The sequence below is a fragment of the Phasianus colchicus genome, chromosome 2, assembly GCF_987193195.1.
Source record: "Phasianus colchicus chromosome 2, bPhaCol1.hap1.1, whole genome shotgun sequence".
In the NCBI taxonomy this organism is placed as follows: domain Eukaryota; kingdom Metazoa; phylum Chordata; class Aves; order Galliformes; family Phasianidae; genus Phasianus; species Phasianus colchicus.
In genome coordinates, this window is record NC_143437.1 from 87,333,015 (window position 1) to 87,360,750 (window position 27,736).

Below are 27,736 nucleotides of genomic sequence, written 5' to 3' on the forward strand. Positions count from 1 at the left end.
GTCTAAGCACACACATGAATAGTTCTTAACATCTTAGTATAAGCTGATTAGAAAACTTGTTGGATGTTATTGTGAAAAGATAAGACATATGCTGCTTGTGGTGATAGCAAAACAAGAAATGCCACTCTGTTACTTTGTGCTGATCAGAACCTGATTGTTACAAAAACACAACAAAGGCAACCGATTTCTAATAAACAGAAGCTTAATCTAGAGAAACAACTCAGCTACAAGGAGAAATCCAGAACTCATCACCACAAAGTGGGATCCAAAGTGGTGTGTTAGGGACCATGACATCCCAGTACAGTGTACAGAGAGAATTAGGCACTTCGAGTATGGCCTGGAGACAATGAATATGAAACAGGGACGGAGAGGTTGTATCTGATCTCTCAAGAAACGCATTTCACTTCATCCCCCATCAAATGATTTTTGCCACTGGGAATTCAGACCATAGAACGTTTTCTAAAATCGTTGTTTTCAGACTGGCAAAGTTCTTTCATGTCTTTTTGAAGCATCTTGGAAGGGAAGGAATAACCAGTTTCAACAACAAAGTGGTCAAAACATCCACCCAGGCACCCAGCTTAATTCCTCTTCACTCTGACAGAGGCTGTAATCCTGATCTTCCTCTACCCCACTGAGTGCTCCACAATCGAACTGCAGGCCACCTTCCCATGTGTGCTGCCTCATAGATAGCCCATTGGGTACGTGGAGGGAACCTAGTGTACGAAATCCCCACATCTATGCTTCCTAACTGCTCTCTGAAATGTTTTCAAGTGGATTTTTTTCCTTTCTGCCTGATAAATTCACATCCGTAGAGTGGCTCTCACAGTTTGCCCCACAAGACACATTGCAAAGCCAGACTTGTGCTGATACAGCATTAATATCAGTCACATGAGTCTGAGGAAATAGCAAAAGTATAACTCAGGACAGATCTATGAATCTACGCAAAAATATGTTTGTTTTTTTTAAGCTTGTGAAAGTTTTAATGTGTTAATAAATAGAAAAATCTTCTGTATGCACAACTACAAAATTCTGTAATTTATAGTAAGTTTTCTATTATATATTTTATTACCGCATATGTACAACAGGCTGGCTTTCAAGAGTAGCCTTAAAAAGCATAAGCAACAAAGTAATTCATCTGTGACTTTTATAATGGACCATAAATGTTTCAGAAGAATGATCTGGCGAGGGACTTCTTGACTCGTGTTTTGTTCTGCAGGCTCTGAAAACAAAGAATGTGCATGTATTTAGCTATAAACTATACAGCTTTTGGTTTGAACTTTGGCTTAATTGAAATCAGTGGCAAAATTCCCCTCTTTTCATGATGAACTTTGTGGTATAAAGTAATTCCCTTCACCGTTATTAATGTGCTGTTCTTTCTTCCATCCCCTCTATTCTTTAAATCTGAGTTTTATTTATATGCTGATATTCCTGTAACTGCAAACCTAAAGGCCTCTGTGCCCATATATCCTTGAATTGCCTTTTGCATTTTTCTGCACGATTCCTCTTTGATCTGCCTCTGAATTTAATAATGAAATTCGACTCAATATCCCCCCCACTATATATAGCTCCTGCTACATCATGTTCTGTTACCTATCATCTGACAGTGTAATTCTTGAAATCTGGCCATTTAATTTGGTCCAAGAAAATGTATCATTTAAGAAAAGGCCATGTTCATTTGATTAAGTGAATGCACATTTCTGTTTTCTTACCAAGCGCTGGCATATGGGCAGCATTTCATACTGTGTGTGGGAATGTTTACAGAATCCTATCAGCAAAAATGGTATTTGGCAAGAATATTAACTACAATAGCAGCATTCACAGTTCTGTTTCTAAATATGTTATAATGCTGAATATTCTCATTTCCTTTCTGCACTTCCTCTGCCTTCTACGGGGCTAGGAAGGTAGCCTTGCAGAATTTTTGAATTCAGATTTCACCTTCCCCTGCCATGGGACAGGAAATGAAACCTCCTAAAGCCTGAGATCTCTGTATGAATGGAGGGCATTGTAGATATGCATCATGTTTCACATCTTCCCGCTGACACCCGCAATGTCAGTTCTTTCCATTGCTGGGATATGCTGGACTGTTTTTAAAGACAGTCACAGTGCCAACTCTCAACTAAATCAAAACATTTTATTTTCTGCTTTTCCAATTTCCTAGAACCAAAGATTAATACTCCTATCAAATTACCTGATCTTTAGGAGAGTCAACAGGACTATTCCTAGGATGAGAACTATGCAGGAGGAATAGGCAATAATGTAGACTGTTTCACCTACAAGCCAAAACCAGAAAGCAGACAAGAAACATTCTTCAGTGACAAGAATCAGGTTTGAGATCTGAATTGGAACACATACATTTGCACGCTAAATTAGCAATCAGTTCTGATGCCAGTAATTAAAAGGAGATGGTATGCCAATGGTGGGAGTTACTCCTGCTTCACCAGCTGGTGCAAAATCATTTTCAGACTTGTAGTAAACACCAGCTCCAATAGCACTTCACGTGTGTAGCACTACCTTTTACTCTACCCCGGGGAAACTGCAACAGCTTGTTACTCTGATTTGTGTTTTGGAGTATTTTCCCTGTTGATTTTAAGATGTCAGTTTTATTCGGTGTATTGGAGGAGATCTGGCTCTTAAATATCTGCCTGGCCTCTTTTTCTTTTTCACATATTACCATAATTGCAGTGTGAAGCAATACTCAGTCTAGAATCAAATTAAAGTAAAATGGGATCTAACATTGTGTTTCTGGGCCCCGTGCCCATGGAGTTTCCTCTTTCTCTTAGAGTTCTCACCAAGAAGTCACTTAGGCAGCTTATGTGCTAAAAATTCTGACTGTTGAAAAACTGGGAATTGTTTCAACTGTTGTTTTCCAAAAGAGGGGAAACTTGTTTTTCCTGGTGGAGTAAATGTATTACTTTTGATCCAATATTCTGAAGGGAAAATATTTGGCTCAGAAGGAAACATAACGTGCCAGAACGTGCCATCAAGATGTGCAGAGGTTCAACAACAAAAGGACCCAAATCAAGAGCCACAGGAATAAAAATGAGACCCTTCTACTTGCCTGTTGCAAGATGTTCACGATGAGATCATGCTAAAAGCCATATATTTTCTCCTGCCTTCTGAGAAGCGTGGGAATTTGTAAAGCTGGGAGAGGGCACAGTTTTGTGGCTGAAGTAATAATTCTTCTTTTTATATTTCCATTTTATATATTCTTTGTTTTCTAAATACTTGAATGTGCCTATTTATCTTCCCTTAAAAATGTTGTAGGGTGTCTGTTTCTTGATAGGCATCCTGCTTGTCTAAAAATGCAAGGAATGTTTTATGTTAATTTTCACTATTAATCTGTCTCCATCCAGTTCTCAAAATGTGAAATACTGCTAGGGGAGTTAGGAAATATAGATATGAAATTTTGGCTCTGTTCATCCCAAATCCCATCCATGAAAACTACCAGCATACACATGTAAATTCCTGTATGACATGATGGTCTGTGTGATTCCATTTTTCTCATCTGAATATGATCTTAGCAATGATTTAAGGCCTAAAGCCAGTACCTAAACAAACATCAAAAACACTGGCTGAAATTAAGCCCATTTGTAGTTATGGGTCTGTAAACAACCTTAGCTATCATGCTGTTGCCCATGTTCACATTTCACTGGATAGCAGACATCACAATGATTAAAAATATGATAAAAAGTTCAAACACTTTCCTACTCCTAGCAGGATAGCAAATAAAAAATGCAGTGTACATAGGTCACATCATGACTTGGTTCTAAGAAGTAGCTGTCTGCTTTAGTGCTTCTCTTCAGCTGACTGAGGTGCAAAAGAAGAGATCTTGTCTGAGTTATCTGGCTGGATGGAGAAAGGGATGCAAATATCTGTATGCCTAGTGAAGACTGAAAGGCACACATGTTGTGTAAAGACACAGTGCAGTAGAAAGCAACTGTAAGATGTTTTCATCTCAGTCCTGCAGAATGAAAGGGCACAAGAGGAGAGAAGACGTTCCCATTGCTATGGTGTGAGGTACTGAACTGTACCACCTTATGAAGCTGCCTCATGCTCATGAGAATTTGGTTGAGCAGCTTAGGGACAAATCTATGGCAAGGCTGCCACGGCTTTGGGACAGATGTCTTGCCCTTCCTTGGAGGGGCTACAAACCTCAGGAACATGACAGCTGTAGTGCTAGTAGGAACTGCCTGTATAGAAATACAAACACTGCGGTGACAAAGTTTGCAATAGGACAGCTGTGGGCTCATCAGCTGAAACAATTAGTGGGATCAGTCTCCTGTGTAAATCTGCATGTATTTGTAGTGAGAGAACTGTGAATATTCATTAGATAAATTAACTCCGGCTGGGGCTCTAAGGTTTCTTGGCTAACTGCAGGCCATTGCAGGCTTCTACATTTATAAAATAATGAGATTGACAGTGTTTCATACCTTACAAATTAAAGTCGCTGGAGAGGAACTAATCTCAGTTCTCACAGCATCCAGTATAATTATAGATAAATCCTGCCAATTACATGTTTATCTAGATTCTCAGCAGAGCAAAACTACTTGGTAGAAAATATCTGATAACTCTACAATTTAGGAGGAAAATAAGATTAATTTCAAGAGTCTTGGGTCATGCCCCAATTTTACTGTATCTGACAAGAACCAGAGAAGAGTTGCGTATTCCTAGCTTTTTCTTCCATTCAAAAAATGCTCAAGCTCCAAAGCTCTACACTGATGAAAGTGAATGCTTATCTTCATGCATGATTCATTTTTCAAATTAAGGTGTAAGAAGCAATCTTCTAAATTATTTGAATCTGCAAAATCATGGAGATGATTTGCATAGGATGAAGTCAAAACCAGACTGAAAGTGGGTAACTCCACGGGCAATAACAGCGTTTTTGAAGTTTGGAGAGCTTTTGTTTAGTTTGTCGCTTGCTTTTTGTACTATGACATAAGATTCTGGTCCCGTTTAAGCTTGCAGGAGAAGTCTCATCAACTTTGAAAATGATCAGGCCTCTGCCTACCTCACACTGTTTTAACTGGGGCGAATCAACCCACAGGTTGTCATGTATCCTCCTGGGTATGTGACTGAGTGAAAATCCTGTTAAGAATTTTAAACAGTCCTGTTTTTCATGGCAAACCAAAGGGCAAAAGGCAGAGGACTTCATCTTTTACACTTTCTTTTCAAGATATCTTGTGGTTCAATATTCCTGACACAAGCCAATTTCTTATGTGGCAGATCTCACTGAGCTAAACAGAGCCCTTTCACAGTAGCGAGGGTGACCTCTATCATCACTCTTATGCCACTTGGGCCAATGGTTGCCAAAGTACGTTGGATATCTAATCCTGTTTTCAAACATCACAACCTGATTTAGGAGGCTAAGGTCATTGATATACGCCATGCCAGGCTGTAAAATGTTACCATTACCTCTACATTATGTAGCAGCTTCTCTGCAGCAGCATTTTATACATACTATTCTCCTTTTCTCAGTAAGAGATGGAATAAGTTGAATTTTATTGCAGGCTAGGAATGTGCATTTGTACAGTCACCAAGGGTCAGTTTGTCCACAGCAAGTGGTTAGCTCTTGATCATGGAGTTGTGCAGTTGAACTACTTCGGACCCAAGATATCTGGCTACTGCATTCACAGCAAAGCATCTTTGCTTACACCCAAATCTGGCATAATTCCCAACGAAGAGGGTCATATTCATTCATACATATGTTGGTATATATGCCTATATTTATTATTTATTAAGAAGCGCTTTTATTAAAAATTATCCAATTATCTAAGGATGGACAGTACTACTGTGTAAAACAGGAAAGTTTTTTTGAACTGTTCTTTGAGCAGTAACTTTTTTGAGATAAAGAATTAAGGGACAGTTAAAGAAAGACTGAGTGTCTTTTTTGGCTTACTCATCTGCAGACATTAATTTGAATTTGTGAAAGATCTTTGTATTTTATGCAAGTTAAGTAAAGAACTCTTCTGAGATTTTGAGGTATGGACAACACATAGGCAAGTGTTATCTCCAGCATTTCGAGTTCAGCAAATATTCTTAAATATCTTCAGACACTCAAAAGAACATATTTGACAACTTAACCGTTTTGCATCTACATCATGGGATTCTTCTTGGGATTTGATTTCAATAAAGATAAATACTTTGTAAAGATGATAACTCCCTTTGCAGCCAAAGTAATATGCATTTACTAGCATATACATCCAGGGCACAGGGATAGATTTTTGGCAGTGGGATTTATAGAATAATTTGCAATATGGTTTTTATCATCAGGTAGATATCCTGAAATCAGATTCTTCTCCTTGACCTGGCTTCCAATGAGAAATATACAGCTTAGAGACTTCCCAGCTAGTACACATGACAGCTCCAATAGGAGGAATATTTTATTTTATCTTTCAGGCTGGTCAGCATTCTTTTTATTTTTCTAAGGCCATCCAAAATTCTGTTAGAGTTCAAGGATGGGTTTTTGGAAAGTGTTCAGATTTCAGTGGGAGTAGAATTAACTGGGCGCAGCCTACTTTTTGCAAACATTTATCTAATTCTTTGAGGGAAATACATATTGCATTCTACCCAGTAAAGGGGTCTGCAGTTAGAACTGGTCACTGGGGTGAAATAGCTCACATTTTACTTTTTCTCACTTACAGCAGGATTTCTTCCATTACAACATTCATTATTTAACCACTAAAGTCTAGTTCCAGCCAGCCAGAGATTCAGGCTCCCCCTATAGTTGGCAAAAAGAAGCCAACACTTCCAGGATACAGCAAAGAGTTTTTATGCTAAAATTACAGTGGAATGCTCAATTATTCATGACATTGGTCTCAGGAATATTATTACTAACAGTCTATATTTATAATTCCCAGGTTGGACACTTCAGCAAAAGCTGAAGGGTGGACCTGATGGAATATCCTTTATTTTGTACTGTATGTGGAGCATGAATTATTTTTTCACTGTTAAAGGTGTTCAGTGTGAACATTTCTTGTAAAAAAGGAACTAATTTGTAGTAATATGTAGAGTACTGCAATCTGCCCTATGCAAGGTAGAGCAAATGTTTCTCATTAGAGACAGTATTTGTGCACTGAGCTTTTTAGTATTCTTACTCTGTAATGAGATCCTTCAAAAGGAAATATAAAATTAATATTATTTCAGCTATGAGAAAATGTATTAAATCAGTATCTTTTATGTCACTTAATTGCTTACTGTAAATGCATAGAAAGAAAAGCAGATGCTGCTTTTCAACCCATGAGATATCACGATCCACAATTGCAGGCCCTGCATAGCTGATGGAGTATAACACAGCACCCTTCTCAGATCAACTACTGCATCTTCCTAATTTCACTGTAACTAGTATGGCACAAAAAGTCAAGAAAGTTAGGAGAGAAGCAGGTGTGGCATCAAAGCTAATCATTTATTTTACATATTATGACTACTATTGATTCTATATGAGTTGGACTTGATGATCCTTATGAGTCCTTTCCAACTTAGGATATTCTGAGATTCTGTGATTCTCCTGACTGTATGGAGAATCAGGCTATGGTGGGCTTAATAGCTTAATTGTGCCCAGTTATAATATAGTGATTGTGAGCTATCTATTTCAAAACCACTTATCAGAGTAATTGGTGCAGCCTAATTATCTTTACTTTGTGGTTGTATAAGATAAGGAAATCAAGTAGAAAGATTTTTCCACATAATGTTGAATGAGAGTGGAACAGGTAAAGCTCGCCTTCCTGAAACCACCCAGGGGAGTTAATCTTTAGTCTTCTCTGTAACACAAGGGAAATTTCAGTAATGCTTCTATTAAAATCATGAAGTGATTGGCTCAAACTTACCATTAATTGAAGATGAATGCAGTTGTGTTCTGGAAAGCTTTTCTCCTGGTATTTCTGTATTCAGCCAATGAAAACCTTTGCTAACTGAAATTTGACCTGAAGATTGGAAACATGTATCAACTTGAATTATTATTTTTTAATAATAATGTAAAAAAATATTATTATTTGGTGTTTTGATAAGAGCCTCAGAACTTAGAAAGGCAGCAATAGTACCAATCCTTTACTTAGCCAAGGGCTCTGGATCCCCAGTTTTCAACTGACAAGCAGGAACTTCATTGCACCACAGGAACAAGCAAGTTTCTGTTCTTTAATCCCAATTAGGTTAGGGAAGTTCCCATCACAAAAACACTTTTATCCTGAGACTGCTTCAGTGAATGGCAAAACCTGATGAGCAATTATTTGATTATTCTAATATGATAATTATCTTTTTTCTTGCTATGTAAAGAGCAACTAACAGAGTTAGTTTGGATCATTAGATGCAGTCATGGAGCAAACAAACAAATAAATAATGTTCATCACAAACTCACTGCCAGCACAGTCTCAAATTTAACAGTGTTACAGTATTACTTTGTCAGAGGAGCTGGTGCTGCAATTTTAAACTTTTCTAGGCTTAATTGTCCTGATTGTCTAAGCCTAAGCACAGTGTTTCTGCAGTTACTTTAGTTTTCAAGTGTATTTTGAAAGACAAGAAAAAATTATACTATTATCAGTAGCAATTTTGGGGGATGGCTAAAACTCAAAAATTAGCTAAATCATTAAATGAAATGCATGTATGCAGCTAATTTGTTTTTAAAAGTCACTTGGATGGAACTATGACATAATCATTCCTTTTCTCTGAAATCTTTGGAAGTAATTCCTTCTCCCAGGCTACCATGTGAATATATAATTACATATAGATGCATTAGCAAGTTCGTGTAATAGATATAAGTGCCACATTATGTGTATTTGTGGAGAGGGTAGTCAGGTCGTAGGTCTGGTCCACAGATGGCATGGCCAGGAGCTGATGTAATAGGTGAACATTCAGTGTCAGTTTTAGGCTGTGGGAGTCCAGTTCATCTTCTCCTGAACCACTCTGGGACCCCACAGCACAGTAAGTGAGGACAAACAAACAGGATTTGCTTCAAAAGCACTCTCCTGACCCATATGAAAACACTGATATTCTCTTTCATGTTGCCATTCGTTGCACTAACAACTGAGTCCTAAAGAAGGTCTTAGCAAGGAGTTTTATATTTAGCACATACTGGCTTGCATCATTCTGTGCCACTGCATAGAAAGAAAAACAAATGAAGTCCTGTCCTGAAAAAGGCAGAATTTATTGCATTGACTTCTGTGTCCCAGTTTCTAACACGAACAAGATCTGTGCTCAGAAGTTAAAGCTAGAAAACTGTCAGTTCAGTTCTGTATTCTTTCTCATTACTGTTAAGTAACCACGTGAAGGTAGCAGATCATTTATTCTTTTTATGCAGCTTCGCAACACAGTTAAACTGTGTCTAAGATACCAATCAGTTGTAAGGTTAACATTTACTAAATCATTTCCTAAATGTGTGTTAGCCAACTTAAAGTTTTAGCTAGGCTAATATTTAGACTCCAAGAAGAAACAGAAAGAAAGAAACACATAAAAACATAATGTATATTGTGTTCTATGTACCAATATGTACCATATTGATTGTTCTAATGCTGTGCCAAAGTACAACATTAAGTCAATGACAGAAAGACTCTGAAGCTTTTCTAATCTGCATAGTATTTCTCACCCCAAAAATTGTTCTTTTATTGTTATTCCAGCCAGAAAATTAATGTAGTGAGACTTGTAGCCAATGTATTGCTAGCATAAAATATTGCCCACAACCAGAGAAAACAACTTGCACATGCAATCTGTGTTTCAATTTGGATTAAAAACCTACAGGTATAAACTTTGGTGAAATCCATGTAGTATAGCAGTGATATGGTTAAGATTTGCTGCAAGTTAGCATTTTAATTTAAGATTTTAAATTAAATATTCTTTGAAGTATCATCTGTTACTCACGTAGCTGACTGAAGCAGGACGTGCTGTGCAGCATGTGATGGAAGAGCTTGCACAGCGACTGTTCTGCCGGTGGTGAATTCTGACAGGTGCACTCCACACGTAGCATTGTGCCCCAGTTGCTGATGTAGGCTGCTTTGCAATCAGCGTTTGCAGAACAGGGCATGTCGTCTTTAATTAAAGTTTCAAGACAGCCTTCATCTTCATAGCATTCTTTGGTCACGTGTCTCCAACATTTGTCCCAAAAAGCTTTGTATTTTTTCCTGGCAGAAAAAAAGAAGTGTACAATGATGGTTTTGAAACTGTGATTTCACAAAAGGATAGTTAAGGATGATCATAAAAAGAGAGTGTATTCTTGAAGTGCCCTGTAAGCTTTAAAAATCAAAATATTCAGTGATAGCTGGCATAAATTCTGCTCTGCTTTGCACCTTGTTCGTTTCAGTGAAACTGCAAAATTGTAACTTGAAATAACACCATTACTCAAAAAGTTTTTTGAAACAATAAGCTGTACCCCCAAATCAGCATCTGTGTAGTCTTTCCAAGGGTCCAGCAGAAATCATAGTGAATTCCAGCAGTCCCAGATCTTCAGGGACAGTAGGTGGAGGAATAAGACCAGTCACCACCATGAAAACAGAAGAGGCAACTTTCTAGGGGATGAGCTTGTTGGGCAGCATGATAAGAAAAATGAATATTGAATTTAATTGAAATAAAATAATCTGCATACTGTGCTGAAAGCCAACCAACTAACCAAAAATTCCAGATAGAATGCTAACAAAATACAAAATGACCAAGGATCTGGAGAAGGAATTTCATTGCAAATATTTGCCTTTAAAAATTAATTGACAGTGAAGAGAGGTTATGTGAGGAATTGTTTCCCAACTCTATGGACTTAAATTATTTTAGTTTATTTGCTCTTAGAGTAGAATAAAATTATTATTTAGTGCTTTTGGTATGACCAAAGAGAAGACTTATTAAAGATTATTTAAGTAATCTGTAGATATTGGCTGGAAACCAGTTTATCACTTATATTAAATCTTAGCACACAAGAAAGGTAAAATGTTGTTACGTAGTGTACTGTAGTATCTTAAAATATTCTTTCATTGATCATAACATTAGGCTGTTAATTTACTATTGCTATTGCCTAACTGTTACAAGCGAGTCACATAGAAAAATGTGGACTTATAGCTTATAAATCCAGCTTGGACCTTATTGTAAATATTTTCATTACACCAGCAAAGGTTTCAAAGCAGATGCCACCTCTGTGCTAATGGAATTATTTTTGTTCACCTTCAGATTTACAGATACAGCTAGCCATAATTCACAGAATAATTTTGCTAATTATGTCCACTTATTGTCAGTGCCAGGAAACATTAATGCTCCCAAAATAATGGGTAATTCAGCAAGTCTCCATTATGGTATTGCATGTGTACACATGCACATGCACAGACTTACATTCGTAGTCCAATTCTTCCTGACATAAAAAAGGGCAGTTCCCCCTGACGTCAATCTGAGTAGCCTGCACTGAACTGAAAGTGTCTCTTGGTCTCCTGCTTTGTTTACTGAGAGTAAAATGAAGCACAGCTTTGAAGTGAAATTGAGGTGTAATCCATAAGAGAACCTGTGACTACACTGAAAACCAATGTGAGCCAATTGGCCATCCCCAAATGGTGTCAATTAAATAGAAGGGAGAGTATGAGCTAACCCTGCTACATATTTTCTAAAATAAAATAAAATCTGAAAACTGTGTTCCTCCTCATGACATTGGTGGTCTTTGCATATTTCAGGAGAGCTTTTTTTCATGTTTATCTGAGAATAAATAATAATATAAAAGTTTTACAAAGGGCCAAGTTGGTCACACAGCAGTTCGATCTGAAGGGCGAGATGCTAAGGTGAAAGAGGTAATTACTTTAACCAAACAAACTTCTCCCAGTCTGCTGCATAATTTGTGTAAACTGCTAGGGGGCAAAGGAGCAGACTGGCAGGTGTTATCTGAAGAAAGTGGTAATGAAAATACCTCACAGAATAGTTTGTCCAGCCAAAATGGTGTTAAGAGTCACGAAACAGACAGAAGAAAAGGCCACTGATGATCCAAGACCTGTCTGAAAATGAATGTTTGTGGTTTGCTTGTGGGATTACTTATTGAATTACCAGTTTCAATGCAGACATCTATGATAGATGTCCAAATGGAACCTGCTGCTTTGTAGATTCTTTTCAGACTAGACTTCAAAGAATTGCTGTCTGTGCCAAGGGATAGATAACCTAACTTTTTTGACTGGGTAATTGGGTAAATTATCCTAATCAAACCTAATAATGTGCTATATATAACCTAGTAAAATGTTCTCTGCCCACATCTGACTCCTCTAAATATTTTAAATATTCAGTGCAGTTCTTACACAAGATGATTTAAAGATCCCTTCTATTTGAGTTTGTGTGAAGAGGGTCTCTAGATGCCTATAGTTATCATGCAAGAGTAAGTCAAAGGGGTGAAAAGCACCTGGTGGGAAGGTGGAGTGTGAAAACTGTGTTCTAAAACTGATAACTAAGATGTAAAGATCAAAGATTAAAGGTGGTAATTCTCTGCTGTTTGTATCCATAAAGCGTGACTTTTTGTAGTGTCAAACACAAGAGATGATACAGAACAGATAGAGTGCTGAAAATCATTTTGCTATATATGAGAAGTACAAAAATTATTTGATCAAATCATTATTCACAGGCACACAACTCTAGGCGAGATTAGGAAAAGTAATCATTCTTCTACTTACCTGCACAATTCATTTTCCTCACACATGTGAATTACACTTAGACATGATGGGACTGGAGCTGAAGTAATTGCACAGGGCTTGCCATGAAGAAGTTCCTTGGCACTGTGGCAGGATTCGTCAGGCTGGACGCAATCACAAAATGTCATCATTTGGGCAACTTCAAAAGGCATGTTGTGATAGAAGAACCTCATTGCTGCTTGGCATTCTTCCATGTTGCACTTCTTATTTACTGAACAGACCTTAAGGTACAGGGACAACTGTTTGTTACATACTTCATCTTCAACACAGTCCATGTTCACATCCAAACAGGATCTGTTTGCTGTGTATGCTAAAAAGAATAATGATTTTTAAAATGAAACCAGAAGAAAATCTTACTCAAGTGATGGTTGGTAGTCAACCTGCCTGCATTATTCCCATTAAAAACAAGTTAGTCTTCCCAAAGCTCCAAGCCATCTCTTCCAACATTGCCTCTTCTAAGCTCATTTTGTTGTCCTCATATTCTACCCTTGCACTGCTTGTCTCTCACATGCAACCCCCTTGTAACTTCTTGTCCTACCAGATAAGCGAGGAAGAAGAAAGTGAGAAATGGCAAGATGGAAATTTCTTCAGAGTATTCGATAGCTTCCAGGAGCTACTGACTAATGGATGCTTAAAAATGCAGACATGTCCAGTATGACATTTTTAAATCTAGTTCAGGTAATTGTAGGCTGTGCTATAAGCCTTCCAAAACTGTATAGCTATTTCTAACTCCAAAAGGGTTACGGGATAAGTTTTGCCTTGATAAATGTAACAGAAACAGGACTGTTACCTATCATTTTTGGATTCTCATCTATCTAGGCATTTAACTAAAATATTCAGGGTTCTACTGACTCCTTGCTCTTCAGTAATCTGAATGAAAACTATTCATTTTAATCTGGAGATACAACGCACAGTATATGAGAACAGAGGTAAAATGGGTTACTAGGATCCAGAAATAAATTCATACCTTGCTTGGAGAGAGATGATAAACTCCATTGTAGCTTTGTTTCCATACTAATCTTGTCTAAAACAGAAAGATATGGATATAGTTATGAGCAGTGATGATAAATCATGCCGTAGGTTAGTTTTCAGCAGTAAAGCATTGTCTGTTTTGCTGAAATAGTGCTGGTAAAAATAAGCAAGAATAAAATAGATCAGCTCAGTGATCAGTCAGGAATTGTCAACTTTTAACAAACTCTAGCAGCACTGTTACATGTATTTATAGACTTTGGGGTGAAAGCACACTTTCACAATGGCTGTTGATACATAATTATACCTCCTGTGAAATGAAGGAGAGTTTGTAGAGATGCTCGGCTTAGAATAAAATCAGGGTTATTGTGAATAAATAAGGCCAGTGGCCTTAATGTATTCATCTGTATACACAGTTTTTAAAACTCTTAAAACTTTAAGACTTGTTGTAATATGAAGTCAATGCAGGCAGAGAATTCTTATTTTTGCTTTTGAAAAATGCAAAATGAAACTTTTTTCTTTTTTTAGCTATAGTGTAGTGCTAAAAGAGACTGATTAGGGTCAGGAGTTACCAAATTAACCAATTGAAGGAAAATAGTATTTTCACTCAGGGTTTTGTGTTTTGCTTTCAGATTATTCATTTGCATCTAAATAAGCCTCTCAAAACTATCCTGTTTCCAATGGTAAACTGCAGTGGTTTATGAATTTGTTTTTTCCACAGACACATGCATGTATGACAGGGTTCTGACTTCTGGAATAGCACCGACCTGTGTCAGCATCCTGATTTTTATCATGATCATCACCATCATCATCATCTTCATCACCATTTTCACCAGCTACTGAATCTTGGTTCCCTTGAGAGTATTGCACACAAGGGTTGCTAAATATTCCCTTCCATATTCTAAGGCATCTCCTTTGTAGTGGCTCCGAGCACTTGCACTCTCCCAGCACTGTTTTCCTCAGTTCTTTCCATGCTGACAAACATTCCTGGCTGCCCATCCTACATTTTGCTGCCTCTGCCCGGCACGCTCTCTGGAAGCTCCTATACACTGAAGAGCAGTACAGATCCTCTTGACAGAATCTTTTTGCAGTGGTGCAATCCTTCTCTAATTCACCGGGGTGTCTTTGGCTTTGGGGCTTTCTGTGCTGCCTAAAACTCAGCTCAGCATTTGATCTTGATGAACTTTCCATACTCTCTGTGCAAACAGGAAAAAAAAGACAGACATTGAATAGAAGTTGCAACGTCAGGTCACAACAAATTTCAGAAAAGTGGATGAAATGGTCCTAGTTGTGACATGACTAAATTGAGCTGAATGTATGTATATATACATAGTAATTTCAGATTCTTGCAGAATAGTATATCTTTTTCAGTCCTGGTATCTGTATAATGTATAGTCTAGTTCAGCAATTCAGTTGCCAAATGCCATGCACTGCAATTACAATATAAAGGGATTAATGTCAAATAATTTTAGCCATCTAAGGAGAGAAAAAGGAGGAGAGGAGAGGAGAGGAGAGGAGAGGAGAGGAGAGGAGAGGAGAGGAGAGGAGAGGAGAGGAGAGGAGAGGAGAGGAGAGGAGAGGAGAGGAGAGGAGAGGAGAGGAGAGGAGAGGAGAGGAGAGGAGAGGAGAGGAGAGGAGAGGAGAGGAGAGGAGAGGAGAGGAGAGGAGAGGAGAGGAGAGGAACGCCCCTCTCCCCCTCCCTCCAAAAAAAAGAAAAAAAAAGAAAAAGAAAAAAAAAGATAATTCTTTTGCTAAAAGCAAAATCAAGTGGTCCAATGACATGAACAGCAGGTTTTAGCTACCCACTCTTCATGTTTCAGGTCAGGATGTTATTATTTCCTCTGGAATAAAGATATATATCCTAGTAGCATGTGTGTGATAAACACTCATTGATGTCAGCAGGGTGTGATGGATCAGATGAATCAGAGCAGGGAATCAACCTCAGGGCTTACTTTCCAAACTCTTGCTCTCCAGCTGATTTTATCGCTCTCATGTCAGATTTACTATCATTAAATTGGGTGAGGAGCTGCCAGTCTGACATGCACCAAGTATTTCTCAGTTTCAGAAACATATTTTCTAGTTCTCAGAACAGTGTAAAATAAATTAGAAGGAGCTGGGACCCTTGTTTACAATGGAATTCTATAGAGGAAGCTTTCTATGTATTAAGTGCAGCTTTAATGTACAGCTAATCGTGAAGGCAGTCGCAGTGTTCCCCTAACCAAGTAAATGCAATGAAGATGCAAAGTGACTCAACAGCACTTTGGGGCAAGCCACTCACTCTCACTCCCATTCACAAGGGCTGGATGTGAGTAACACAGATCTAAGGCAATGAGGAGACCTCAGCACACCCAGTGTTTTCACTCTTGCTTCCCATTGCATGGAGGAAGGGTTTGCAAGACCATTTGAATTCCTCATGTGCCTTTTACTAATTTTATTTGTTTTAAAGCGTTGCTTTCATGTGCATGCTGGAGAGTTAATATCATAGAAAAGACAAAACGTAACTATATTGAGGGGGGTAAATTATAAGGTTTGAGAAATGCACAAAAAAACTTGAATCTAGTTAAAATGAGAGTTACAGAGTTATATTTTAATCTTTCTTCTTCACAATTAAAACGTCCCATTTAACTACTACCTTTGTCAGCACTGCATCGATTCCCGAGTATAGCTGTGATGCTGCAGGGACCATCTGTAGTGCAGACACAGTTTTTAAATTCTGGATATTTGTCAGCCAGAGCCTGGATGATTCTATTACAGCCAATAGCATCTTCTGCCTTGCATCTATTACCTGGAACTCACAGTTAAAATTATAATGCTGTTAATGCTTATGAACGCTTAAGGGATATGGTTACATAAAACAATTCAATTGAAGCACAAAAATAATGTGTTTTGCCACAAGAAGATGGCTTGAACCTCATTTTCCTTGAAAACCTGACATAATTTACAAATTTTAAATAATATTCAGAACAATGTAATAAAGACGTGGGCACAATATTTCCTTTTTGTATTGGGCTTGACCTGCTGCCAGAATGTCTGTTTCTGCTCGCTCTTCCAAGGTACATAAAATGTTAAAATGATTACTTTTGATGGGAATTGAACAGAATTAGTGCACTTTTGGCTTACAGAGGAGTTCATTTAAGGGACCGTGTTCACAGTGAGGTAAGCCAGCAGACATCACTGTGCTGGAGCTTGGTGATGGAAATACCTGCAGGGGAGGGGAGTAGAGGAGGAGCGTAGCTGGGATCTGAGGCCACTCAGCAGTGTGAGACAAAATAAATCAGTTGGCCCTCTGCTTTATGGACTAAATGGTTTTACAAGTGCATTCATTATTGCTTGAGAAAATTTCAAGTTGGTTAAGAAAGTTATACAGGAAACAATTTATCACCATTTTTAAAAAGCTTTATAATGTGAAAGCCATGTTCTGCCTTGTGAAAGCAGGCACGCAGCTCCCCAGACCAGCACTTTCCCCTCTCTTTGCTTCATGAATGTGAGTTATCTCACCATATGTAGGGTAAGGCATACATATATTGGGCTCACGAGATTCAGACTAGTCATGGGGCAGCATGAAGATCTGTTTTAACCTACAAACTGCTTACAGCTCCTGTCAGCAGTGGTGCCTGGCTGCCTGCCTTGCTGCTTTTCCAGGTGAGCAGTGCCTTCTGTCACCATGGCTGCTGACAACTGTAATGTGATTACAGCTTTAATGTCATTTAGGGGTTTCTGACATGAATGGCAGCGGAAAGCAGCTGAGATGAAGACCTGCAAGAGGCAGGATTGCCTCAAGGAACGAGAATTAACTTCACAATAGTGTACATCCCCATTTTACCATTCCTGGATCCTTTTTCAAATGGTGCCTGCACTGTATTTTCTCCATTTACCATCACTGACTAAGGAGGGTTTGGGGATCCATGAAGATGTGCACTGCTCCGGGGGGATGTTGTAGTCTATCACAGATTACAGCTCCCATCCTCTACCTCCACTTCATCCCCTGTCTCAGTGAAGTCATGGTGCCTTGGCTTGTCTTGATATCTCCATCCCATCTTAACTTGCCTTCTGCACTTTTAGCAGCAGTGTACGCCCTATCCCTGGAGGCTTTCAAGGCCAGGTTGGATGGGCCTTGGGCAGCCTGATACAGTGAGTAGTAACCCTGTCCATGGCAGGTAGTTGGAAATGGATAGGTTTTAAGGTCCCTTCCAACTCAAACCAGTCTGTGATTATGATTCCATGATTCTATGATTCTATGATGTAGAGAAAGACCTGGCCTTTAGCTCTCATGTTTCTTTCTCTTCTTAGTAGCCAAGGAAGTCAGAAGGTCTAATAGGAGCTACTGAAGGTCATGGGCATAGGGCACTCTCTGACAGTAAAGACAGGGAGGAAAGTACATGGTGACATGGGGGCTATGGAGATCCACTGAGGTAGGTGGGAGGATATTCTACTTTGCGAAGTGAGAAAGGGATAATAAAAGAATTTCAGGATACAACTAGGAGGACAAATTTCAGTTGTAGATAAAGAACAGCAAAGAATAGCTTGTGTAAGAAGTGGTTAATTTACAAAATTTTGACTGTTTTCCTGATGGGTTTACAGACACTTCCAGATGGAGCTGGGAAGAGATGAGAAGAAAAGAAATTCAAATCCCAGTATGCAGGCTTCCCAGCTTCACTCGGTTCATCCATGTTTATGGCACCAGCCACGCTTCCATCGTTGTGTCCTACAAACACACTGCTGAATTACAGCAGCAGGGGGTAGGATGTAGGTTATGGGGCTATGAACTTACAAAGAACATCAAGAGAATCAGCAAGCATATCAGATTTACCCCTTGCCTGGCCTCTTGAAAGCTGTGTAGAAATAACCTATTATCAGCACTGGTCTATTTGTACACTCTGTTGATTCAGCTGTGATGAACAGCAGAAAATATTTTATTGCTGGTTTTCAATTATTTCACTTTATCATTCATTAGTTCTAGGTAATAAATTTTAGCTTATACAAACGCTACCAAGGCATTTACAAAAAAAATTATCTGACCTAATGCTTGGCAATCATTCTTCATTATCTGATTGATTTATATGTACGTAATTGATGTACATGTGAGCACAGATAGAACTGTGACAGAACAGAAGCTTAAAGTTCCAGGGTGATAATCTCTCTTCTTGCACAGTCAGCTCTTCAGTCATCTCAGTTGTAATTGCATCAGAAGGAAAGCATGGGGTTTTTCCCCTCTAGCACTGGTGAACCACATCTGAAGTACCGTGTCCCCCATACTGGACTCCTGAATATGAGGGACATGGGCATACTTGAGTGTGTACTGCAAAGTGCCATGAATGATGAAGGGATTGGAGCCTTACGAAGAGAGTCTGAGAGAGATGGGATTATTTAGCTGGGAGAAGGCAAAGCTCAGGGGTGTACTGATTACACAGATATTCATGCATATAAATATCTGATGAGAGGAAGATGAATCAGGCAGTGACAGAACAAAAGACACAAGCAGAAATGCAAGAAATTCCACTTAAAGATCAGTAAAAAACTTTTTTTTACTGTGGGGGTAGTCAAAAAGAAGAAGAGGTTGCCCAGGAAGATTGTGGAGATCCATATTTGGAGATATTAAAAATCCAACTGGACACACTCCTGGAAGGCATCTTATAATCAACACTACTTGACCCAGGGTCTTGCTCTAGATCTGCAGTGAACCTTTCCAGCCTCAGTGATTCTGTTATTCTAAGAAAAGTAAACTCAGTAAAAAAGTATGCTCAGAATTTTTTTTTCTTTTTGTTTTCAATGAAATAAAAAGAAGAAGAAGAAAAAAAAAACTACAACAAAAAACAAACCTTAAAAATCTTCATTCTGCAATGCTGAAACGTTTTTGATATTTTCAAAGCAAAAATTTTGGATTCAAAATTTTCAGAATGAAAAATGAATATTTTAGTCTTTTCCATCTCATGGACATTTTGATCCCCCTTTTTTCACAATATCAAGACATAGAAAAGAAATTAGAAGAAGGGTTTGTCTCAGAAGACTATATGTTGAGATTCTGAAAAAGCTTTTGTAGTAGAGAAGCAGTGATGGACATTGTGACTGAGAAAGGAGTCACTAAAGGAGTCACTTAGGTTGAGTGTCCCCAGTCCTGCTCTGGAGAGCAATAAATGAAGGTCATGATAATGCATGCATTTAACTTGGAGGTTATCTCCTGAGTGACTAAACTGCTGAACTTGTAACACAGAACAGGAGCATGATTATCATTTGTAGTTAGGTTTTCATAAAGAACCTAGTAAAAGCGATATTTACCCCATTGCCTATTGTCTCCAACTAACATGTTTGTGCTCAACATTGAAGTGACTCTTTCCATTCACACAGCTCACCCATTCAGTTTTTTCTCTTTCACAGGTGGAGTACTCTTGACAGGTAGTATAATGTTCTCAGTAATAAAGCTGTTGTTGAAGTTTTCTGTTGCTGTTCCAGTGGACTCTCTTAGAGGTACCATCAGTGTCTGATTGTGGGTTCAAACCCTCTGAGGTCATGGCACATACTAACCACATTTAGAATAATTTGTCCTAGACATAATTTGAGTGTTCTGCAATACCAAAGAGTTCTTGCCAAAACCTATTATCATAAGGAAATCTACAAATGCAAAACCAAACAAGCAATCACGGGAAGAGTTTATTTTTAGAAGGGTTCTCTGGCACAGTTATATGCCATTAATATCAGTGAATAAATACACATGAGAATAAGTGAGGGAAGTAGCATAACATGGGAACATGCAACAAATCTGAAGGGGATTCCAGAGAACTGATCACAGAATCATAGAATGGCCAGGGTTGGAAGGGACTTCAAGGATCATGAATCTCCAACCCCCCTGCCACATGCAGAGCCACCAACCTCCTCATTTAATGCTAGATCAGGCTGCCCAGGGCCCCATCCAGTCTGGCCTTGAACACCTCCAGGGATGGGGCATCCACAACCTCTCTGGGCAGCCTGTTCCAGCACCTCACCACTCTCTATGTAAAGAACTTCCCCCTGACGTCCAACCTAAATCTCCCTTCCCTCAACTTAAAATCATTTCCCCTTGTCCTGCAGTTATCAACCCTTTCAAAAGTTGATTCCCCTCCTGTTTGTAGCCTCCCTTTAGGTACTGAAAGGCTGCAATGAGGTCACCCCACAGCCTTCTTTTCTCCAGGCTGAATAAGCCCAGCTCCCTCAGCCTGTCTTCATAGGGGAGATGCTCCAGTCCCCTGATCATCTTTGTGGCCCTCCTCTGGACCTTCTCCAACAGCTCCCTGTCTTTTTTGTACTGGAGGCTCCACACTTGGACGCAGTACTCCAGATGGGGCAGAGTAGAGGGAACAATCACTTCCCTGTCCCTGCTGGCCACCCCTTTTTTGATGGAGCCCAGGATACCACTTGCATTCCGAGCCACAAGGGCACACTGCTGGCTCATACTAAGTTTTTCATCCATCAAGACCCCCAGGTCCTTCTCCATAGGGCTGCTCTAAAGGTCCACTCCTTCCAGTCTGTATGGGTGCCTGGGATTCCTTGATCATGCTGGTTCACCTCACCTGGCTGTGATGAAAGCTACAGAGCAAATCCTGACCTTTATGTGAAGTAGCCTTGGTGCTAATGCCTTCGTGAATGACGTGAAAGATGCAAATTCATCTTCTAATTTGGGGAAGAAGTGTGGGTCTAGACAGTTCGTCTTTAGCTCACTGTCTTGATCCTGAAAGTACACCATATTTCAATACTTTTCTTCAAATACCACTTTTTGAAACTGCTCATAAAATATTTAAAAACTCAACAGAGCACGAGCTGAAACCCATTTCCTCTGGGGACTGTTGTAGCCATTAGGACATCATGTATTTTTCATTTACTCTGTCTGTTCTTAAAAGTACTTGGCCATTCTGTACGAAGCAGATGTGTATCTGGAACAGGACACACTAAGAAAGAATTCACAGATGACTTGCTGCTCTAATTATTTTAAATACTGCCTGTGACATGGGACACCTGGGTGCAAATCTCTGCAACCAATCAGACAGCAGGAGCATTCAAGTAGCTCACACTGCAGGTGTGAAGTCAGTGTCTTCTTCTGCTGGTGTGCCACACAGACCGAAAATGAGGCTGGACTCCGAAGTCGCAACAAACAGAGGGACATTCACTTCATGAACTCTGCTTCATTTGAAGCTCTGAATGGATCATGGCATCAGAAGATGGCTGATTTTGTTCAAGCCGTGTCCATATAAGGAGAAGGACACGGTGATTCCCAGTACCTACCTTATAGAATGAAGTTGCTAGAAATGGCAGTTAAATATCTAAATCCTTTTGGCTGAATTTATGAATAAGACCAAGGCACAGACTAGGCTAATGGCAAGTGTCTGTGTCTAGACTGCTGCATTTTAGTATGGTACCTGGTATGGATTGAGTCAGCTACATGGTGAGGATAGCATGGACAACATAACATAAGGGCAATGAAGCTGTGAGGTCTTGAACGTAAGTCTTATAGGGAGCAGCTGAGAGAACTGGCACAGGGGAGACCTTATAGCTCTTTACAACTATCTGAAAGGAGGTTGTGGCAAGGTGGGGGTCAGCCTCTTCTCCCACATATACAGCGATAGGACGAGCGGGAATGGCTTCAAGTTGTGCCAGGGGAGATTCAGGTTGGATGTTAAGAAAAATTTCTTCTCACTGGAATGGGCTGCCCAGGGAGTGGCTAACTCACTCGCCCTGGAGCTGCTCCTTTGGGAGGAAGTTTTTGAGACAGAGAGTGGTGACACAGTGGGAGGAGATTGTGGATGCCCCATCCCTGGAGGCATTCAAGGCCAGGCTGGATGTGGCTCTGGGCAGCCTGGTCTGGTGGTTGGCGACCCTGCACAAAGTAGGGGGTTGAAACTAGATAATCATTGTGGTCCTTTTCAACCCAGGCCATTCTATGATTCTCTGATTCATTCTAGGAATCCATGAAACTAAAGGATGTGGTTTAGTCAGGAAATATTGGTGGTAAGGGAATGATTGGGCTAGATAATCTTGGAGGTCTTTTCCAACCTTGGTGGTTCTATGATTGATTCTGTGATCTAGAATCACTCCTTTGAGGCATTTTTTTTACAGCCAGCACTAAATTTATCTGTATGGGTCCGTGCTGTCCCATAACAGTTGAATTCAGGGCCAGAAAATAGTCCCTGGACCATTTTATTTTTTGTGTACAGGCATAGCTTTTGGTGGATCAAGGTTCTTGACATTTATCAGTACTCAGAAGAAACATTACTAGCTCATCTTACTGACACTGCCATGCTGTTTTGCCACTCTTTTTCTCCCTTCCCTATTCATATCATCTCATAAGTGAATACTTAATAGTTAATGGTGAGCTCTTTAAACCTTTACATAAGAATTGAGATTACGAAAAAGGGAGAGGTGGTGACTGATACCTAAGGACTTTTACATGGTTTGTTCAAGAAGATAATAGGTTTATGGAGAAAGCAACATTTTCTACAACTGAGATTAAGATGAGTTTTAGATCAGACATATACCTGGTCTTCTCTCACTTAGAACGTAATCATATTTCACTAGGAAATGATGGGAATGATGCACCAAACACTGGAATTGAAGTAAAGAGCGAGAGAGACTGATTTTCTGCTTTCTTTTCTGTAAGAATCTGTTTAACAATTCAAGGAGGATTAGTCACATTCATAACCTGCAATTTAGTGTACCATCACTCCCTGGAAGTGAATCACTCAGATATATAGGTACTATTCACTGAAAAAAGACAATATACATTCCTATATAACAACTTTCTATCAGGAATGCTTTATTTAATTTGCTTCTTACTATAATACAGTATTAAAAATTACTCTAGCAGACTACTCCATTGTTTTGGTTATGGTATGAAATCAACTCTGAATTACAGAGAGAAAGGCTGAAATCTTATTCTAGTTACATGCTGGAAAAAGTTTATCATAATCCCACAGGAGAATAATTTCTCCTGAATTCAGATTTGCTGAGTTGGCTCGGACTCTGACATTGCTTATATTATGGAAATTACATTTACCACCTTATTTAAGGGACATCATCACTGTTAGTAAAAATAGACAGGATAGGCTACAGTCAAGGATTTCAGGTATCAACTGTCTGCTGCTGCCATTTGCTCTTTGGAATCTCACTGATTTCAGTCTTTTACCACAGCAATATTATGGCACACTACAAAAGTGCAACAACTCAGCCATTCAAAATGACAAAGTATATACCATAAAGAATTACCTGAAATATTGCAGACATCTTCAACAATAGTCCAGATACTCTCACACCCATTTGCAGCATTCATACATTGTTTACTGAAGCGCGGGCAATCAGTAGTCTGGGCAGTAGATAGACTTGTGAAGTACATAAGCAGCACTGTAAAACAGAATATAATGACTATTTAACACAACGAGTATTGTCTTTTCTTGCTAGCACTTAGATTATAACAATTCAATTTACTGTATTTTATCTATCGATTAAAATGATCTAGTAATTTACTTTTTATTAGAACAAAGGTTTTCCTCAGTTTTACAGCTGAAAACTCCAAAATTTTCAAAGTTGCAGTGTGGCTTATTTCATATTGCTTTTATCCCAGTATTGTAACATTAGCCATAGCTATGTATGACATCTGTGTACACATATATAGAAATGACGAGTTCTGAGAGCCACAATAAAGTGCAGAAAAGAAGACTGAGTATGACATTCAGAGGATGTATCACTTTATTTAACTGCAATTTAATGAAACTGCAGGGTACACAGGAATTCCTATGAATAGAAGACACAAAAGAGATCTGACAGCTCTACAAGTGTTAGATAATAAACTTTTATTCAATCTCTTTGATTTTATTTTGCAAATCATCATCTTGAAAGCAATCCCCACATTTATCTCTTTATCTATTTCCCTGAGTGCACTGAACCTAAAGTCAGTGTTCATTGCATCTAAAACTTATGAAAGACTGATTGAAAGTTTTCAAGGTAAAGAATTTTAAATCAGCACCATCTCTGTCTTAAATGTAGAAAATAAGATTGCTTTGCTATGAGAAGACAAACCAGTTGGGGATTAGTTATTTCATCAACATTTCCATGGTAAAACAACCTCTAATTCGTAACCATGTGTATTTGATGTAAAATTAAGTTTCAGACACTTATTTAAGGTTTTATCAAACTAGCTGCTGAACATTTGCTGGGAGTTTTCTTTGGTTATTGAAGAATGCTGCATCTCTCTGGGCAATGTCATTTTTTATGACATTCAGTCAAGCTCAAGTGGAATTTGAGGAGTTTCCATCTCTCTTTAAATCCTTAAATATGAACTGCAGGAGAGATGAACTGTTCTCTTTGTGCTTGTCAGGCCATTATTCAGATAAATTAAGTCTTTCAAATGATGCATTTGAGAAACAAGAAATGAAATATAGCTCTTAATAATCTCAAAGAGCTCCTACTATTTAGAGGTGATGCTATCCCGTCTGTTAATGATGTTTAGCTTGATATAATGACAGGGATCACTTTGTGGAGACACACTGATAAGGATGCTGTAACATTTAATACTTTATTTCTAATAGGTGCAATAGCATTTAGTGTGCTGCAGGGACACAGAAGAGGCCACATGCGCTCATTATAAGAGAGTGAAGTTGGTTCTTGTCCTTTCCCACTTGTCCATAACCCTCCCATTTCTCAGATCTATGCTGAGCTGATTGTGAGATCAATCATTTTAAGCCTGGAACACTCATGCAGGCTGCTGCTCTTAGCCTAGAAGACTGATAGAAGCAACTTCTGCAGTCAACATTGAAAAATGTCAAACTGGCTCACCCAAAGGAATAATTTTTGGCTCATTATTACAAAATGCAATTCCTGGGGTTGTTTATAAATAATTATTTCTAAATGTGAAGTTACCGATTATTTAGATGACAGAAAATGTAACTATATGGTATAATGCTGTACAGGTGAAAATGACTTATATATACAAGGCAGTGAAAAATTATGTACCCAGGAACTTTTTAAGAAAGGATGCTTTGCTGGGTGATCATTTAAATATGCTTTAGGTACTGATACAACGGGAAATATTCATCTTTGGCTAGGATCTGCAATACCAAAGACTCTGTTAAGAGTACTCCTGTTAAGAAAACTTTTCAACACCTGTAGCTAAAAATGAATAGTTAAACTGGGGATTAATTAAACAGCTCGTTAGCAGCTCCTTTGTTAGGATTATATCAGAGTGCATGTATTTTGAACCCAACTGGAAACTGTGTCTATAAAATGGAAGAGATGCTTTTGCAAAATAATCTGTGACTGAGGCTAATTCAGTCCTAAAAAAAAGGGCTTCTCCAGATGTAATGATACATTGCGATCTTTTATATCTTCAGCAGCACACAGAGGGCATGCAGTGTCAAGTCAACACAAAGCAGACTCATCTATGATTTTAGAATCCAATACACTCCGGTTTAAGCACAATTGCATGAACTGATAGCCATTACTTTAATCACTCTATTTATTTATTTCGTGTTTGGAGTACTCAAAACTGGTTTGCTATTAGGAAAGTTCAGGGCATCTAAAAGATATTTTGAGCTAAAACTTTTAGAGTGATATAGTTTGACACAAAGGCACTTAAATTTAGACTTCTACAGTTATCTCTTTTTGTACAAGTGTAAAGATGCGGGATTTTTTTGTTTGTTTGTTTGTTTTGCTCTGGTTTGGTTTGGTTTATTTTTTTTTAAGAACTTGATGTCTAAAGAGGAAGGGGGAAAATGGATATTTTAGCACCTTCATTGCCCATATTAGGAGCTAAGGCACAGCTCCTAATTACAGTCTTTCTTTCAAGACTAAAGAATGATTATCTCCTAGATAATAATGAACAGGAAACTAAGATTTCTTGAGCTGTGCAAGAGTAGAAAGATAGCAAGCTCCAAAGGAGAAAAACAAACAGTGGTTGTTATCAGGGGTTACAAATGTGAAAAAGGACAGCTTTATTCTAATAATATCCTAGGAAGAACTCCCTATAGAATGTTTTTAGCAGTGGACTAGAAATTTAGAGTAGTGAGACGGTAACAAGAGGAGCAGCATGTATACAAAATGTACAGAGTGGAAAAAACAGGACAGAAGAAATAAAAACTTGTCTCATACTCATTTCTACCAATTCTTTTTCTACCATCTTTGTTGTTTTTCCTACTTTTATCCATTCACACTCAAGGGGAAATGTCAATAATTACCCACATAGCACTGCCAGCACTGAACACTATCCCACTAGCAAACAAGTGCCTATTTATTTACAAAAAACATCCCGTTTGCAGATCTCCTCACCTGCTCAACTTCTTATCAGTTCTGGTGGTGCTTCTCTGCTTTACCTTTGACTCGTTAGCGGGCCAGGCTGAAGAAGCCCAAGCCGCAGGGCCTGGATATGGCACACCGGTACGAGCCCTCTCCAGGTGTCTGCTCACCCTAGCGTCTCGCCAGTGGAAGGGGCCTCCTGGCGGCGCCGCATCCCCCCGCCGCCCGCGCACTTACCGAAGCAGAGCAGCGCGGCCATGGCCGGCCGCCGGCGGTGCAGCTCCGCGCCGAGCAGCGGCAGGTGCCGTGCGGCGCCGCCCCTTCAGCACCCGGAGCGGGGACAGCGCCCGTCCGGCCCGGCCCGGGCCCCGAGGAAGGCGCAGGGCGGGACGAGGGGAAGCGGGGCCGGGGCCGCGGCGGCGGCGGGGAAGGCAGAGTTGCCAGCCTGCCCGAGCACACTTCGTACCTTCCTCTTCCCACCTCCTTCGGGCGGGAGCAGCCCAAGCCTCTCCCCACGCCCAGAGCTTCCCCTGCTGCATTTGTTATACCCTTCTCATTTGTCTTTTTGTAGTAGCAGTTGAGCTGGACTGCCTCTAGGTGAGAGGTAGTTCTTAGGCGTTTATCATGCAATTTGGCATTCCTCCTGTGTTCAGCTAGCACTTGATTTCAGGAGGAACAAACAGAGCATGGCTTTCGCTGTTTCCTATAATCTCTTCTGAAATGCATTTTCAAACATTCAGTTTTGTTTAACTGTTGCCGCATTTGACCATCTTCTGTAAGCACTTTTCAGTGCACTTCAGAAGTGATTTTGGTTATTATCATCTCAGCTGTAGGACTGAATCATAGTCTAGTAAAGAGAAAGAGTTACTGTGGACCATGCTGGACAACAAACC

General features: G+C 39.3%; 1 protein-coding gene across 2 annotated transcripts; it reads right to left on the reverse strand.

Moving 5' to 3' along the window:
• Positions 1-1,019: 1,019 nt before the first annotated feature.
• GFRAL (GDNF family receptor alpha like) lies at positions 1,020-27,143 on the reverse strand. Of its 2 annotated transcripts, XM_090136717.1 has the most exons (10): positions 27,081-27,143; positions 23,823-23,957; positions 16,225-16,383; positions 14,360-14,788; positions 13,591-13,647; positions 12,606-12,933; positions 9,847-10,106; positions 7,824-7,919; positions 2,189-2,270; positions 1,091-1,219 (listed from the first exon to the last, which is right to left on the reverse strand). In XM_090136717.1, the coding sequence occupies exons 1-10, from the start codon at positions 27,100-27,102 to the stop codon at positions 1,132-1,134; spliced, it is 1,656 nt and encodes a 551-aa protein (XP_089992843.1). In that variant the 5' UTR covers positions 27,103-27,143; the 3' UTR covers positions 1,091-1,131. The 2 variants fall into 2 exon arrangements, with proteins under 2 accessions (XP_089992842.1, XP_089992843.1); XM_090136716.1 differs by lacking the exon at positions 2,189-2,270 and having other exon boundaries at positions 1,020-1,219.
• Between the last annotated feature and the right edge of the window lie 593 nt (positions 27,144-27,736).

Excerpts from the sequence above, each read along its gene's own strand:
- GFRAL (XM_090136716.1), bottom strand. The coding sequence starts at position 27,102 with ATGGCCGCGCTGCTCTGCTTCG. Across the intron at positions 16,384-23,822 it reads AGATGTCTGCAATATTTCAG|TTCCAGGTAATAGATGCAAG; the intron begins GTAATTCTTTAT and ends TTTAACTGTGAG. Across the intron at positions 1,220-7,823 it reads GCATTCATCTTCAATTAATG|AGCCTGCAGAACAAAACACG; the intron begins GTAAGTTTGAGC and ends CTTTGTTTTCAG.